This window comes from Rhynchophorus ferrugineus, unplaced genomic scaffold (assembly GCF_030347505.1).
Source record: "Rhynchophorus ferrugineus isolate W39M unplaced genomic scaffold, kcgeb_rfMv2 rfM2, whole genome shotgun sequence".
Classification (NCBI taxonomy): Eukaryota; Metazoa; Arthropoda; class Insecta; order Coleoptera; family Curculionidae; genus Rhynchophorus; species Rhynchophorus ferrugineus.
The window spans coordinates 65,326,868-65,344,022 of record NW_027472581.1 but is presented as its reverse complement, the minus strand read 5'-3'; the positions used below and the strand labels follow the sequence as shown (position 1 = coordinate 65,344,022).

The window sequence follows — 17,155 nt, the reverse complement described above, 5'->3', positions numbered from 1 at the left end:
TCGCGATTTCTTCTTGAATCATCTGAGAAACACCCCAGTATTAACTCGAAAATATTACATATAAATTTGATTCTAAAGTAATAAAATTGGTAATAATAGTACACCAAATAAATCATAAAATTACAAATATTTTTTTAGGATACCAAGCTTTATTTTATGCAACCTAATAATGTTCTTTAGGAAAAAAATCGACTGTAGCGCCATCTTCTACTGAATAGTGAAAGGAATTTCAGAAAATTATATAGGGTTTATATTCACCCCGTCAGAGGACGCACCAGTTGGAAATGTGCTTTTAAAACCTTTTGATAACATCTCAGTACACTGGAAACTTATGTAATATTCTGTCAATTTAACGCTTTAGAACTATATATAAAATATAATTTTATATACATTATTAGAACTAATCATTTATGTATATATAAATTAATAAATAAATAAATATATATATTTATAAATATTATAATATATTTTCAAATATCCCGCATTAATTTACTTCCGGCGGAATAAGCATTGACTGTCTGTCATGTGATTCAAATGTAAGTCTTTTACAGGGTAATAATGTAAAATATAAAATAATTGTTACGACATAGGCAGTTGTCAAATAATTATGAAAATTTATAAATCATATTTTTTAAGACTTTGGTGAGAACTTGAGTTATTTAGAACTTGGGCTAGTGACGTAAAACAATGACATCATCAGTTATCAGCCAGAGTTGATTTTCATTGGTAGAAATTCGACCTTAAATCGAAAAATAGCCAATAGCAGAGCAGGATTTGTCCGCACTCCACCTGAAAATTCTCTTATCGTCATATGACCTATTCGCGCTGGTGGCAGTCGTGTAGGCCATATTAATAAGCAGTTTGTCTGATTCAGTGCTGTGTTGTACATCTTTTGAGACCGTTCCGACCTGTAAATACTCCCCCAAATAAAACAACCATGGCTGATACATTTACCGAAGGAAGCCCCGTCTATGGACCATTCTTTGGAGTTATGGGTGCCGCATCGGCTATTATTTTCAGCTGTAAGTAAAATCTTGTCATCCTAGCTAGCTGGGAGATTATCGATTTATATTACTAGGATTCTTTACTGTTTCTTATTATGTTAAAATGTTCATATTTCGATTCTTGTAACGTTAACAAATTCAATGAAGCCTCTTAGAAAACGTTCTATAGATTTTAAATTTTAAAAGCCTGGTATTTCCAATTTCACCCGAGTCTATTCATGGGCGTAGCGAGTCATGCCAAATTTGCAAACATCGAGAATCTGTGTATTGTTTTCTCAAAATAAGTTAACATAGTAAGGATTTCTTAGTGTCGTTATCCATTTTTAGGTGTAAATTATCTTAAAGTCATATTTTCCCTGACCACTCTTCGCTTTTGACCGACTTAAAGTAGTCACATGCTCTTAACACAGACCCACCCGTTCTCTGAAAATTAATATTTTGATGACAATCATTTCACATGAAAACTTACTTGTATTTAATTATATTTTCTTTTATTGTCATGTCAATGATTTGTATTCAATTAGTGTATTGCTCAGAGGATGTTACCAGTTACATATAACTTTATACTGATATATACTTTATTAAAATGTATTGTATCTCTTTATTATGAGGTTTAACGTTTTATTTTATATAAGGGTTGTGTTGAGACTATTTACATAATAACATTATTATTAATATTTCAGTAATTATCTTTGTATAATGCAATATCATATAATGTCACATTAAAATGCGTTTTACATTAAGTACTTTACTAATTGCATGAAAATAATGAAAAAGTCGAAAATTACTATTAGGCGTGGAAGCACCTGACCCTTTCAGTCATGTGACTTCAAGGATCATTAATATCACGTGATTACATTCATTACTATCTTGCACATCTTTATTTACTTCATTTTAAGATGGTTTTTTAAGACTTTCTTGTATGTCCTTTTGATTGACATTAGTTAAAACATTCAAAATTTATAGATAAATTATTTTAGTCTAAACCAGAAGGATTTTTGTTAATAAAAAAAGCTTTCATTCATGTTATTAATGAGTTCTAATTTCTTGAAATCATACAAGAATATAACAAGAAAGGTCAAGCCCAGCCATGTGCTTTAACTAAAAATAGCCTTTTATTATTGTGGTGTGTGTTTTAGGTTAGGTTAGCTATAATGCTGTTTTGAAATGTTTTAAAGCAAACGACAGTTACTCCTTATTGTTTGCTAGATTAGGGTGTGGATGTCACATGACTTGTATTAAGAATTGTTTGAATATTATTGAGTATTGCTGCTAATTACATCATGTGCTCTCATCTGACATCTTCAAGGTTCCATCATATGATCCAAGCAAATCTACCATATCTTTAATTTTTATTAATTCACTAGGAAATTGAATACAAGTGCTTAGTATAATTATAGCTTTTAATATTTTTATAATCACTTAAATTTATTGGTCTTGCTAGATTCATATATCGATTAACCTACGATTTTTTGCCTATAATAAAATGTTACAGGTGAAAATCTATTTTTGGAAAATTGTTTGTTTATATCTAACGCTGTTAATTGATATAATCCAGACTGGAAACTTACCAGCGAACGAAAAGCATTTTTTCTGAAAAAAAGCCTTATCTCGTGACGCTCTTACGACACATTATATTCCCTTATCAGTGATAAACAGATTTAATTAATTGTCTTATGGTGCTTTTACACGAATCTAGAATAATTCTTTAATTTAAAAAAAATTCTCAATCACGTCAATGGGTGGTCAACCTTGACGAAAAATGCAATTTTTAAGTGTCATTATATCATTTGATCAACCAACATTGTGTTTAAACATTAAAAAATGTAACTAACATGAACAATGCCCCAATTATGAGTAATTTTTAAATATAGACAAGAAACAAATAATTATATTTAAAAAATGTGGCTATTGAGATGATAAGATAATCATTAACGAGATTAAAGTACCTTATACCACTAAATAGATTTAAAAATTGAAATTATCCATGTATATTGTAGGTTATGTTACATATATGTCCACAATAAAACAAGATTATGAACTTTTCATTAATTTCAATTTAATAATACGTCATATTTTAAGGTTATACACAAGCCGGACCACCTTCTAAGAAAAATCAATATGTCTTGATCCTTCTAAACTTGCGCTGTGGCCATCGACTTTCATGAATATTTACTATATTAGTTTAATCAAAACCAGATTTCATATAACTTTTATCAATAGAATGACACCTATGCGAGATAAAAAAAACATGTATTTCTAGTACATTTGGTACAATGTATATGACGCAGTTATTGATTTCGTACTAAGGGGTTCGAAATATATCATCGGCGAGTATAGTACTAAAAAAAATTCTTATACATTCTGGACGATCATGTGACATTTAAATAAAAGAGATGATGATAATGCATCCAGAATTATTAATTATCAAGAATTTTGTGGACGTTTATGTTATAAAATTGTTGTGAATAATAATCATTAATTTAAACATGATTTATTTTCAGTACTTTTTTTGTGGTAAAAACTGCTGGTTATCAGCGCTGTCCTTTCTTTGATAAAGATTATAAAAGCTTATAAATAACAAAATTAAATGTAAGAGAATTGATATAAAAGCATGTCTCGTAATTTTTTCATTATGTACTTTCAGTATGTAATAACTATCGATTTCGACACGCTTTTAGTTAGAACGTATATTTTTAGAAATAGTTATTTTTGGCAAACCCTATATGACAATTTATCCATTTTTCTCAACTAAAAAACGCATCTTCCTATATTTTACCTTAAATCATATTTTATGTAATCGATTATTTTTATAAATGTAGTTATTAAATCCTAAATAAATAACAAAAGAATAGTTGCCTAAAGAGCTTCTTTATTTATATTTTTCCTCTGTTCCTTACACCATCACCGAATATATTAAGACTTTGAGAAAAATCAATACCAGAAGTCTGTCTTACGCCCTATTTATCTGGGATCATTCTTTTATTCTTGTCCAGCATGCCCTTATAATATTCGAGATATATTTCAAATTCGAATACCGTTAAATGAGATAATTGACAACTTTGCATATCAACAGTCATTTCAAAATACTCCCTATGGATTCAAAATTATCGTATTTGTTGGCTTGAGTCCAAGCGTCTATAGCGATTGTCTAGTCTGCTTGCTTAGTTTTCGAAATTCTTGGACGATGCTCGATTTTTATTTTGCCTACACGAAAACTTTATTGTAATCAAAATTATCCAGCTTTTTCCGGATGATCAACTACTGCACCAATAAGCACATAAGCTTAATGCAGCCACAAGAGCACTTCCCTACTTACACATTTGCAGTTACAACAAACAGTGTTTAAGTTGTGTTTAAGGTTTTATTAATAAATATTTTTTATATGAAGCAATAGAAACAGTTTAGTACGTTTCTAATATACTGATTATATACAAAAAGCTTTAAAATTAACATTACTGGTGACAGTATTAGTCATTTTCAGATAATTTACTGCTATTTATTTTCAAAGTGGCATTATTAATGTACGTAAATATATCATCATTATATTTTAACATATATTCTAATTCATTATGACAAAGTTATAAAAGAAGACTTTTCTTCTAATTTAAATAAATGTTAAAAACGATATTTAAGATTAGTAGGTCGAACTCATACAACAGAATTTGGTGACATTCTATTGATTCATAGTCATAAAAAGTAGCTAAAAACTTATAATAGTGTCAAAATCACTAGCCAAACCATTGTTTTTCCCCCTTGTTCGTCCCTGATTAGGAGACGAGTTATGTCAAATTCCTACTATAGTTTATCAATATTAACTCATGCTTTACAATCATTTTTCATATATATATTTTGGTGACCACTTACATGCATTAACATTCAACTTATGTATTATTTGAAGGTTATATTGGTCATTGCCTTAACATATATTATGTATTATGCAAGTTAACTGTACCTTATTTATATGACTGAATATTATTAACCTATTTTTTTTTGTTTGTTTTAGCCCTTGGTGCAGCTTATGGCACAGCCAAATCAGGGACTGGTATCGCAGCCATGTCTGTGATGAGGCCGGAATTGATAATGAAATGTATTATCCCAGTTGTCATGGCGGGTATCATTGCCATTTACGGTCTGGTTATATCAGTACTTATAGTCAGTAACATTACTGAACCACCAAGTTACACATTATACAAGTAAGTTTGTTTGATACTTATGCTTTTTATTTTTAAAATTAACCATTATAAAGTGCCAATTGTGATATTAAATGTGTTTAACAGGAAACTATTGTCACCATACGGTTCCATATCATTTTCATATTCAAAATATTGTTTTAAATTGCTTTAAACATTTTATTTTCATTCGGGCATTAACTCTATCTAATATACATTAAAGATAGGCATTAAACGTAGGCTGTCTAAATTGTATAATAAATATATGCCATATCTACTGTAAAAAAATTGAAGTATTGAAGTTATAAGTACATTAACATGTGTTTATTCCTTGTCACTAATGCCATATGATTCTAGCAAGTCACCCGATTGAGTAATGCGTCCAAATAATAAAAGTTTATTATCAACATGAGCATTTGTTAGAACCCCAAGTTTAGGGAAAAAAATCATGTTTGGTGACGAGGCGCATTTTTGTGGGTATGCATATGTTAATAAGAATTAACTTAAAAGCTAACTTGTACGAAGCAATGTCAACCCACACTAAATTCAGCAGGTGGCAATCCATAAAAAGTCGCTATGGAGTGGGAATTTTGGACTGGCGATGTTATCGGTCCATGCTTTTTCAACCATTCAACAACAAGCTGTACAAAACTATAACATTTGATGATTTCTTTCGGATGTTTCGTTGTACATAAGTGGCTCCATCCCTAACTATACGATGAACATAAGCAATTTGTGTTTTTCGTGTAAGTTATTTGAAGTCGTAAATCTTATATTGTAGAATATAATTCGCTGATTCACCCTTAAAATCCAAGCAAACCCACACCTTTAAAATAAACATTTGCCATGGTTTTACAAATTGCTTCCATTAAATGTAATAACCTTTAACCAGTAACAATATTGAAATCTAGAGTGCGATTGAATTTAATATTGAGATCGGAGATATTTAGAAAGGAGAACACATTTGTGTATTTCTCCCTTCTAAAGAGATTCTTTGTGTACTCAAAGTCCACTGTAAATAATTAAGTATAAGTTAAGTATAAGGAATCAGAGAGTTCCACTGAAAGCTCGCAGCAATGACAAGGAAATGTAAAGAAACATAGTTTCAAGGCGGCCAAAATAATTTAAGGACTGAAGGGTTGATTTGTGAGGATTTAGTGAAAACCATTGAAAAGTTCTAGATTGTTCATGTATGCCTTATCGAATCGTCTAAGGAACCCCCTGCAAGTTTTAAATCCGGGTATAAGTGTAAGAATCGAAGAGGTGACTGATATAAACCATAATTTGTTAAAAACGGGCTTAAAATTACTTTAAATCAAAAATATGGAGGTCATCCACATGTTCTCTATGACCTAAAAGAAATTTGACAAGTAAAATGAATAACAAAGTTACTACAATAAAATTATGTTTGTTTTCAAAAAATATTTAATTGTTTTTTTGTATTGTGGCGTCACCCATATTTTGATCATTTGTTATGCTATAATTATCCTTTTTTTCTTTGCAGAGGATTTTTGCACTTGGGAGCAGGTCTGGCTGTAGGTTTTTCAGGTTTGGCTGCTGGTTTCGCTATCGGTATTGCAGGTGACGCTGGTGTCAGAGGAACTGCACAACAACCAAGACTGTTCGTAGGAATGATCTTGATTCTCATTTTCGCTGAAGTATTAGGTCTTTACGGTCTCATCGTAGCCATCTACTTGTACGCTAAATAATTTGTTAAAATTTCCATCACCCTGTTCCGTTCAATTCCTTCTCAAAACAAAACAAACCTTCCGTGGTCGGCAGTCTTTAACTTTTGGATGTTAATTGTGTAAAAACAAACTGTAAAAAACAAAAGCGTAAACCATAGCGAAGTTGACGCGAGTCATATGTCACTCATAACAGTCACTTTCGCGAAGGTTTACTTCTTAATAAATTAATTATTGTTTAGTATATAGTATTTAGGTTACCTTTATTCATAAAGAAAGATATAAATATATATATTTAAGGCGACTCTATTGAGTTGTTTTTAAATAAAGTTGAAAAATAGCACAATTCATTTTTAATTTCGTCGAGACATTTATAATTGTTTTTATTAAAAAAATAAAAAATAAAATCGCATTATAAGCCGCGTCTCTCAACCTATTAGAGGTTGTAGCCTATTGTTCTCTTAATTTCTACTCATTCTACATATCATCAAGTTAATTCCATCATTTTATTATTAATTTTTTTAGTTGTTGTCTCCTTCTAAGTTGTGCTATGTTTTAATCGCAAAAAAAATGAAAGTGGAAGATAACTAAAAAATAGAAATTTAGACAACCTCATAGAGTATACCATCTGATTTTGAAAACAAATAAACAAAACACCCAGTATTACATTATATTAAGTTTAATATTTAAAAATTGGTGTCTAAAATAAACCTGTACAAAAAGAAAAGCTATTACAAGCTATATTGTCCTTAGCTTTAATTTGATTTTTAACTTTCTATAGAACAATTTTTAGCTACCCACATATTTAAGCAACATTGTTGTATATAAATGTCAGCATATGTATCGTTAGTTTTTGATGTCCAGTTAAATCGAAACGTTCGACCAGATGCATGTCAACTAAGAAACAACAAGGTCCCGTGCATCTGAGTTACCTCAAACTTAGGTATTAAGATGGTATATATTTCCTTTTGTTTTATTTTAGTCACCTTGTGAAATTCTTTTGTATGAAGCAAGTGTTAAAGCTTTGTGGATGTCTTTTGTCTAGCTGTTGTTTTACCGGCGGAATTTTCGGGACAAAATCATCTTGTCTCACCAACCCCGTATTAAGTGTGATAAGTTCCAAGGACAAAGACATCCAAATTGTTGTAGAGTAATTACGATGTAGAATGGTTTCTGTAATGAAGGGAACAGCGAAATTATGTTGAAAAATAAATAATTTGTACATTCCATTACAATTTCTGTTTTATCAATTTCTTGTTTTTCATTTTTAGACCATTTTTATTTTTTTGTTCGCTTTTTATTTTAGAACAGAGCTATATCTATGTTTTATGTATATAATCAGTAAATAGATCTTAAAGAGGCTTTTTATTTTGTGTTGAGTTTTAGCTGAATTTTGTTAGGCTTAAAGCCACCCCTCCCCCATATATTCATGTAGTTTTTCCAAAAATCATAAGCGTATTATTAAATTAAAAAAGTTCAAGTCTAAAAGTGTTTTGTATTATTGTGTGTCTATAATTGAATGAACCTAACTAAAATTTACAGCCTCTTATTTTAACGTATATTAGAGACGACATAAAATTTCACCATCTTGAATGATAAGACACTGTACATACTAAATATATTGTATTAGTATATATATATAAATGCATTGCAATTTTTAGAATATGGTATGAAAATATTTTTATCACCCATATTTATATATGGTTTTTATTTTATTAAAAACAGATATTTATAATTGCTCATAAAGGCGACCAAACTGAATTGAGCGATTTTTACATGAAACAAACAATAAGAAACAATGTGTTCTTATGTTATAGGAATTTACATTTAATCTATAGTAGTGATAGTTCTATTACTGAAAATGTTGAATCAATGTATATGTGTTATGTTTAAATAGTGATCTAAAAAATTACAGTAGGCAACAATTTGTTGATTTCATTGTTGTATGTCATACATGATGTAGATATGAAATTAAAATGCTTATAACTTATTTTTAACATATACTTTTATTGTCCATTTTATCCATCATGGAATAACTAATTATAAATACGCATATAACGCCGGTTCAATAAGAAAATGTTGAATTAAAAATTTTAATTATAGCGACCAAATAACTAGGATATTAGTAAAAAATTAAATATTCTTATCAAAGTGCAAAATATCATCTAAACCATATCTATTTCCACTAATTTTCCTTATATCATTACATATGTTGCAACCAGTAATACTTACGAGTATCGATATTTGTTATCATTCCTATATATGAGAAATATTTTTCCGGCGTGTTTAATATAAAAGATAACCTCTAAATTATACATAGAAAAGATATTAAATATATGTATATTATTCCAAATAGTTCTAGTTAAAACAGGTGTTGCTTAATTAAAAGGATATTAATATGTTTTCCGCATCTCGTGTAGCAAGAGTAGCCCTTAGAAATATTATTTTACGTGCTTCAACTAATCCGGTTTATAAAAATATAAATGCAAGCTCTAGGAGATATTTGGGTATATCTGATTAAACATGTTAAGTAATATGAATAAGAATTGTTTATTTTAGATAATTTAACGGGATATAGATTTCAGCATACTGAATCTAAAGAAAAAGATGATTATCATAATATTATAAAAGATTCTGAAAAACCTATAGGTATACTTGTTTTATATTACTTGTTTCTTCAATATTAATTATAAACTGTAATTGAAGGTGAAAGTACAAAACATGAATTTCAAGCAGAAACTAGGATGTTACTGGATATTGTAGCAAGGTCATTATATTCAGAAAAGGAAGTTTTTATTAGAGAACTAATTTCTAATGCAAGTGATGCTTTAGAAAAGTTTAGATATATGTCTTTGTCTGATACTGAGAACACTAACATTAAGGATTGTGATAGGTCTTTAGAAATTCACATATCTACAGATAAAAACAATAGAACTTTTACGATTCAGGTAGACAAAGTGATTATTCTAGATTATGCATATATTACTTAATATTTATAATTTTAGGATACAGGTATTGGTATGTCAAAAGATGAATTAACGCAGAATTTAGGGATTATAGCAAAATCTGGATCCAAGGTATAAAATATACATATCAATTTGTGTATTGTAATATCTCTTTATAGGCATTCCTAGAAGAAGTTAAACAAAAGCAAGCTGCTGGAGACAATAATATTATAGGCCAGTTTGGTGTTGGATTTTACAGTGCGTTTATGGTGGCTGACAAGGTTGAGGTTTTTACAAAAAATTCTTCAGACACTGAAGGCTGGAAATGGACATCTGACGGGTAGAATAATATAGTAAAATTAATCAATTTCACACAAAAAAAAAATACATTTATAGGACTGGAAGTTATGAAATTCAACCTGCCGAAGGTGTCCAATATGGAACTAAAATAATACTTCATTTAAAAGCTGAATCAAGGGAATTTGCCGATGAAGATACTATAAAAAGCATAATAACAAAGTACAGTAATTTTGTGGGATCTCCAATTTACCTCAATGGAAAGAAAGCAAATATATTGCAACCTTTATGGTTAATGGATCCAAAAAATGTTACACCACAACAACATATGGAATTTTACAAATTCATAAGTGGAAGTTATGATATTCCAAGATATACACTTCATTATAAAACTGATGTACCTTTATCTATATCAGCGTTACTTTACTTCCCTGAAGGAAAGCCAGGTAGAATTGATTATCAAAATTTAAAAAAGTGTATTTTAAAGTGTATATTTTAAGGCTTGTTTGAGATGTCAAGGGAAACTGAATCAGGAATAGCATTGTATACGAAGAGGGTGTTAATTAAAAGCAGAACAGATAACATTCTGCCAAAATGGTTAAGATTTGTTAAAGGTGTTGTAGATTCTGAAGACATTCCATTGAATCTTAGTAGAGAGCTTTTACAAAATAGTAATTTAATAAGGTACATTTGGTTTAAAAATGCAGTAGTGATTGCTATAAAAAAAATTTTTTTCTAGAAAATTAAGGGATGTCTTAACTGCAAGGGTTATCAAATTTTTGATAGACAATTTGAAGAAAAACCCATCAGAATATGAAAAATTCTATCAGGACTATGGTATCTTCATTAAAGAAGGTATAATTACCAATCACAATCAAAGTGAAAAAGTAATTTTTTATTTATACTTATTAGATATATAGTTTTAAGTATATTAACAATGGTTACAGGAAGATGCTGCCAAATTGTTGCTTTTTGAATCATCACATTTGGAAGGGGGAAAGAAAATCACCTTAACTGATTATATTTCTCGAGCTAAAGAGAACAGGACTATTTTTTATTTAGCTGCTCCTAGGTACAAGTTTTAATTCTCTTTTCATAACAAGCCCATATATTTTATATTTTAGCCGCACATTAGCTGAATCCTCACCATATTTTGAATCTCTTAAAAAGAAGCAACAGGAAGTTTTGTTCTGTTATGAACCATATGATGAATTGGTATTAATGCAACTACAACAATTCCAAGGCTACAGATTAATTTCGGTTGAGAAAGATATGAGAGATGATAAGGCTGCTAGTGATCTCACTAATTTAGGTAAAATTTGCTAATATTAAACTTTTATATTAATTGACTTCATCATTTTGGCAATATTTTTGAGATCAGATATCAATACAGCCATAATATATCGACATTTTATTCTGTTAGGCACTGTAAAAAATAATAACTTCATCATATTATTAATGTACATATAAATTCATGCCAAAAGACCTTTTTAATATTTTTTGAAGGCGACGACAGTTTAAAAAGAAGTGAAATTAATGAACTCTCTGATTGGATCAAGAGTCAACTCAGTGGAAAAGTAACGTCAGTAAACGCAACCACACGTTTGGAGAGTCACCCTTGTGTAATAACTGTAGAAGAAATGGCGGCCTCTAGACATTTTATACGAACTCAGAGTCACGGAATCCCAGAAGACAGAAGATATGCTATATTACAGCCACAATTGGAAATAAATCCTAGGTAAGAAAATTTTTATAAATCTATAATTATCTATAATCGTAATTTATTAGACATCCAATTATCAAGAAGTTATACCAATTAAAAAATAGTGATCCTTCTTTGGCTGAACTTCTCATTAAACAGTTATTTGCTAATTCAATGGTAGGAGCTGGTTTGGTTGAGGATCCAAGAATCTTACTTACTTCGATGAATGAACTACTTGTAAAAGTTTTGGACAAACATTGAATGTTTTTAGTTGTATATTTTAAACTAAAAATTAACATTAAGTCTGTATACCTATTTGTACAAAAGTTTTAAAATAAAAATTGTTATACCTAGCTTTTTAATATAGTATTAGTATCTTAGATATAAAGTCAAAATAGAATTATCCTTGAGTCTTCTTTGAAGTTATTTTAATGCCCCAAAGACATACTCTCAATGTTGTTTTCTTTTCAATGTAGGAACTGGCTATTTCCTTGGATTAAGTTAAATCAACGGAATATAACTAACTGTTAATAATAACACCATAACTGTTGCGTCTTACCATTTTTTGATCACAGTGTATTAAAAATTGCAATGACAAAACAAAGTATTAAATAATGAAAATGATTGAATTATCCTTCTAAATAAAATATTAGCACTTTAGCTTTACTAACATTATTTTAATATTTAATTATTATGTTAACCACCTATAATAATTTTTATTAACAGTTAAACAATTTTATGTTTTAATTTTTTTTGGACATAGTATATTCTAATAATAGCACATTATATTACGATTTAGACCATTCTTCTAAGGTAACATTTCATTCGATATGCTTAGTACGATCTTAATTCACAAATTAATTTATTACTACTGTTCTGTTGTACTTGCATTAATAAACAAGGAAGGCGTATACAGAATTATCAGTATGTATTTCCCAAATTAGAATAAAACGAATCTACTTAAACTAAAGTTAAAAATACACTTATGCACTTAATTAGTTCGTGTGGTTTGGTTAGCTTCCATCTTCTGATTTCTTGCGAGTTGACCAGTATCTGTATTGCTTTCACGTTCCTGTGATTTAGCAACCGTGTTTCATGTTTTAAAGCAAAATCTTGGATCACTTCATGTATCCATTTGATTCCGAGATCATGGTGCAGCTCTTCGTTAGTTACATAGCGAAAAACATTGATAATTAATCATAGAACTTTGTTTTGGGTGCGTTGGATTACTAGCTGTTTTGATGTTTTAGTGCAACCCAATAGGTCTAAATAGATTTTATATTTAATTGATAAACCAATCTCTTTGAGTTTAGATCAAGTTGAGAATATCTTCCGACTAACTAGTACAGCTGCTTGACTTTGAGTCCAATTTGCTCTGCTTTTTGTCTCACATGATATTTCCAGTTTAGCCTACGATCGAGATATATTCCGAGGTATTTAGCTGATTCTGCTTGAGGAATCGTGCATCCGTCAAGTGATATAATTAAGTTTTTGTCAATTCGCCACACCGCAAAATTAACATGGACAGATTTAGAGCTGTTATTGTGTATTTTTCAGTCTCTAGTCCATTTATAGATATTGTTGACCGCTACTTGTACTTATTCTATAGCCTTAGACAGGGATACATCTTTTGCCATTATAACTGTGTCGTCAGCAAATGTTCCAAGTACTGTTTCTCTTGTTGTTGGGTATCAGCAGTATAGAGCAGATATTGAAATGGTCCCAGGACACTACCTTGTAGAACTTCAGCCGAAACAGGTTTAATTGTTGCGAATGTCCCTTCATGCCAGACTTTCGAAAATTTTCTTTTATTCTCTTTCGAAAAGATATGATTCTAGCAGTCGATAGTATTTCCGCGGTAGCAATTTGCTAATTTTGTAGATTAATCCCAAATGCCATACCTGGTCAAAAGCTTGTGAGAGATCCAGGAATATTGCAGTGTAGTATTTTTTTCTTCGAATGCCTTTTCAACAACCGCTATTCAACTCTAGTCTATATACTTAGTCGATTGTCGAATGGTGATTCCTAAATTCAAAATTTCTCTAAGGGTTTAATGCGTTTTAAGAGTAGCTTTTCAAATAATTTTGATGTCGCAGATAGCAGCAAAATAGGCCTATAAAATACAAGTTGTTCTACCGGTTTGTTTGTTTACAGGTTTTTTAAGCATAATTATTCGAGCAACTTTAAAACATTCCGGAACATGAATCAGTCTCAAATAGGCATTTAATATATATGTCAACATGATTATTGTTTTTCGTGGCAACTCGTTTATAATGCAGGTGAAATATCATCAATTCCAGTTGCCTTTTTATGATTGATCTTGTTGTCAATTTCTGTAGCAACTTCCATTGGGGAAATCGGGATTTATATCTATTTTAGATTCTATATCATTCGATTGAGTTAGCCAATCGTTAGCCAAATGTTTTGCAAATAATTCAGCTTTTTCATCGTTGCGTTGAACCCATTCATTTTGATCATTTTTAATAGGCGGTATTCTAATAATTGGTCTTTTAAATCTCCGAGTTGCTTTCCATAGCGAGTAATATTTGTCTGCTTCCGGGCATAATTCACTTACATATTTCTCGAAGCAGCTCTGTAAAACTACCAAATGAATGTTTTATAGTTCTTATTCTATAGTTTAGCAAAATCAATGTTAATTACAGGTGACCAAAAATAATATTTAATTAATCAGGCTTGAAATTAAATAATTATTCTCAAGGTCTAATTTTGTTGGAATCTGTTAAATATATTAATAAATGGGTTACAATAATAATTAAGTGAATTGATAAAATTATAAACAAACACTTTTCGTCTATTTGCCCATAATATCAAATCCAACTATTTGATATATTATTTTATTTACGTAATATATTAGAAAGTGTATACGATGTCGTATATTTTGTCGGCCTATCGACTTATCATGTGATATTTTATATTATTAGGTAGTTCATTCCTAATTTTATATCTATTTTATGAAAAAAAAAACATGGCTACATATTTATTTAATAAAACGAGCATCGAATTAATTATATAGATCATATAAGAACGGCCTTATTGCCTTATACTCGTTAAGCATGAAAAGGCGCTTTTGCTTCAAATTATAAAATGTCCTCCCTAACTAACTTTTAGTAATATTAAGGTATTCGAAACGAGTACTTATGATTTCAATATTAAGCCATATTAATTGTATACATATTATAGATGATTGTCAGTAACAACCCCCTGAATGTAAAATCCCAGGAAACAATATAGAAATATAATTTCAGCCTTGCCATAACATTCCTAAAATTAGACAGCGCCTGTATCTTATTAAATTATATTTTATTACATTTTAATTTAAGAGCTTATAATTACTTAAAGCAAATCTTATTCTTCAACCTTAAATTACCCATGATTTGACGAAGCAAAATGGATAAAATATATATCGCTTGTTATATAAGAATTAACCTTGAAGTTGTTTAATCGTATTTGGTGAAATTTATTTACTCACGTCCCGTTTAAATTAACTAAATATCTGTAATCCCAATTTTTTGAAATATTACAGTAACGTCACAGATATTTGTCATATGGTTTTATACTTCTCATATTTAATTAACCAGAAGTTTAAAATACACTCTAATATTTAAAATGTGTTTTAACAAATTAGGTCGTAAATGAGCTGACATTTTGATAATTTTTGTCGAAATCATACTCTAATTTGATATAAGTTTTTGATCTCATTAAAGAAAACACGTATAAAAATGTGAATGCTACATATATATATATATATATATATATATATATATATATATATATATATATAATGTTTAAATTTAGTGTTTTCATACTTGTTTTAACACTCGTTTTTTAACAAATGTTCCTTAATAGGCAACTAATATTACTTAATTGTTTCCAATTTTATATATTAATTTGTCAAAATAATATTTAACACTTTATTGTTAATTTCGTAATAAATTATTTTTGTTAAATACGTTTTATGGTACTATATTGTTGTGTGTACCATTTACAATTTCATTGTGATTTAAGTAGTCATTTAAAAATACACATATTTTATCTCCTCTTATTATTTATTATAATATTTGTGTTATGCGAAAAAAAAATTGAATGTTCACCAGGTGAACTGTAAATTTCAATTAGATCCTAGTTACATATAAAAAGATTACGGAGGTATATGTTAATATCGATTTGTTTTGCCCCATCTAGTTCTAACTACAGAAACTACAATATTAACAGATGATTTTTTAAACGAGGGTTAGTAAGCGTTGTTATGTGAAAAATAATAGTTATGAAGAGTAAGAAATAAAAATAACATTTATTTATATTTAAAACAAAAATGTGCTTAACTAATATTCTTTAATAAAAAGTAAAATGAAATTATTTGGGACTGTTCGAAAAAGATAGCACATGTAAGTATTCAGTGTAAATATATATATATATATATATATATATATATATATATATATATATATATATATATATATATATATATATATATATATTATATTTTCAGAGAATATATTGAATACAAATTATATTAGAGAAAGAGTACGATATTAATGTTAAATAAAGATCTTAAGAGTTATGTTTTAGATTTACATGGTCTGATAGTAAAATTTTAAATTTAATTTAACTTGATAACATTCATGTCAACAGCTTCTACAATATATTTATTAAATAATGTAAATATTAAATATTTTGTTTTATTGGAACAAAGGGTCAAATAAGGTGTTGATCACGTTGTAGAAATATGATATAGAAAATATACAATTATTATTTTATGTAAGTTTGTAATCTTATGGCTATATATAATTTTTAAAGAATAAGATAATTAATACTTTTTTAATATTTTTATCAATTCTTCTATTGGTAATTATCCCTCCTTTTTATTAATAATTTCTTGACAGTTATTCTTACACTAGAGTATTATTATATGTTTAGGCAACTGGTGATATAGGTTTTAGTATTGCTTTTTACATATGTTTGGTTTTTAAGAAACCTTATTTATTTACCTTTTCAAAATATGTTTGCATTTATATATCTGTTATAATATAGATTACAAATTGAAGCCTTATTGAATATGTATAGTTATAATGAAATAACTTAAAATATTAATAACAGAATAATGGAATTATATTGACACTGAGATTTAATGCTTATAAGTTAGAAAATTAACAAAACTGTATTTTATTAGAAATGCGCAATTTAAAAAGAATTACCATAAAATACGACTGATCTGACTTACTAATTTAGTTAAATTTATAGGAAATTCAAGGCAATAATGCGTTTGATGAAATAGGTTATATTCTAAAACTAATTTGTTTTTATTTATTTTTTGATTTTTATATTTACA

At 28.7% G+C, this 17,155-nt stretch overlaps 2 protein-coding genes and 1 long non-coding RNA gene across 4 annotated transcripts; all 3 read left to right on the top strand.

Moving 5' to 3' along the window:
* The first annotated feature begins 756 nt into the window (after positions 1-756).
* Vha16-1 (Vacuolar H[+] ATPase 16kD subunit 1) lies at positions 757-8,349 on the top strand. Its single transcript, XM_076396104.1, has 3 exons — positions 757-1,022; positions 5,011-5,200; positions 6,681-8,349. Exons 1-3 carry the CDS (start codon positions 938-940, stop codon positions 6,883-6,885), a joined length of 480 nt encoding a protein of 159 aa, XP_076252219.1. The 5' UTR covers positions 757-937; the 3' UTR covers positions 6,886-8,349.
* Positions 8,350-9,084: 735 nt separating this feature from the next.
* Positions 9,085-12,159, top strand: LOC143191227 (heat shock protein 75 kDa, mitochondrial). Of its 2 annotated transcripts, none has more exons than XM_076396102.1 (12): positions 9,085-9,368; positions 9,421-9,510; positions 9,568-9,809; positions 9,867-9,938; positions 9,986-10,146; positions 10,203-10,549; positions 10,604-10,787; positions 10,843-10,990; positions 11,051-11,175; positions 11,228-11,415; positions 11,610-11,841; positions 11,892-12,159. In XM_076396102.1, the coding sequence occupies exons 1-12, from the start codon at positions 9,260-9,262 to the stop codon at positions 12,064-12,066; spliced, it is 2,073 nt and encodes a 690-aa protein (XP_076252217.1). In that variant the 5' UTR covers positions 9,085-9,259; the 3' UTR covers positions 12,067-12,159. The 2 variants fall into 2 exon arrangements, with proteins under 2 accessions (XP_076252217.1, XP_076252218.1); XM_076396103.1 differs by having other exon boundaries at positions 9,174-9,391; positions 9,440-9,510.
* Positions 12,160-16,076: 3,917 nt separating this feature from the next.
* Positions 16,077-16,496, top strand: LOC143191226 (uncharacterized). The gene is made up of 2 exons (XR_013004445.1): positions 16,077-16,211; positions 16,316-16,496. It is a non-coding gene; the product is annotated as an uncharacterized LOC143191226 (long non-coding RNA).
* Positions 16,497-17,155: the final 659 nt, after the last annotated feature.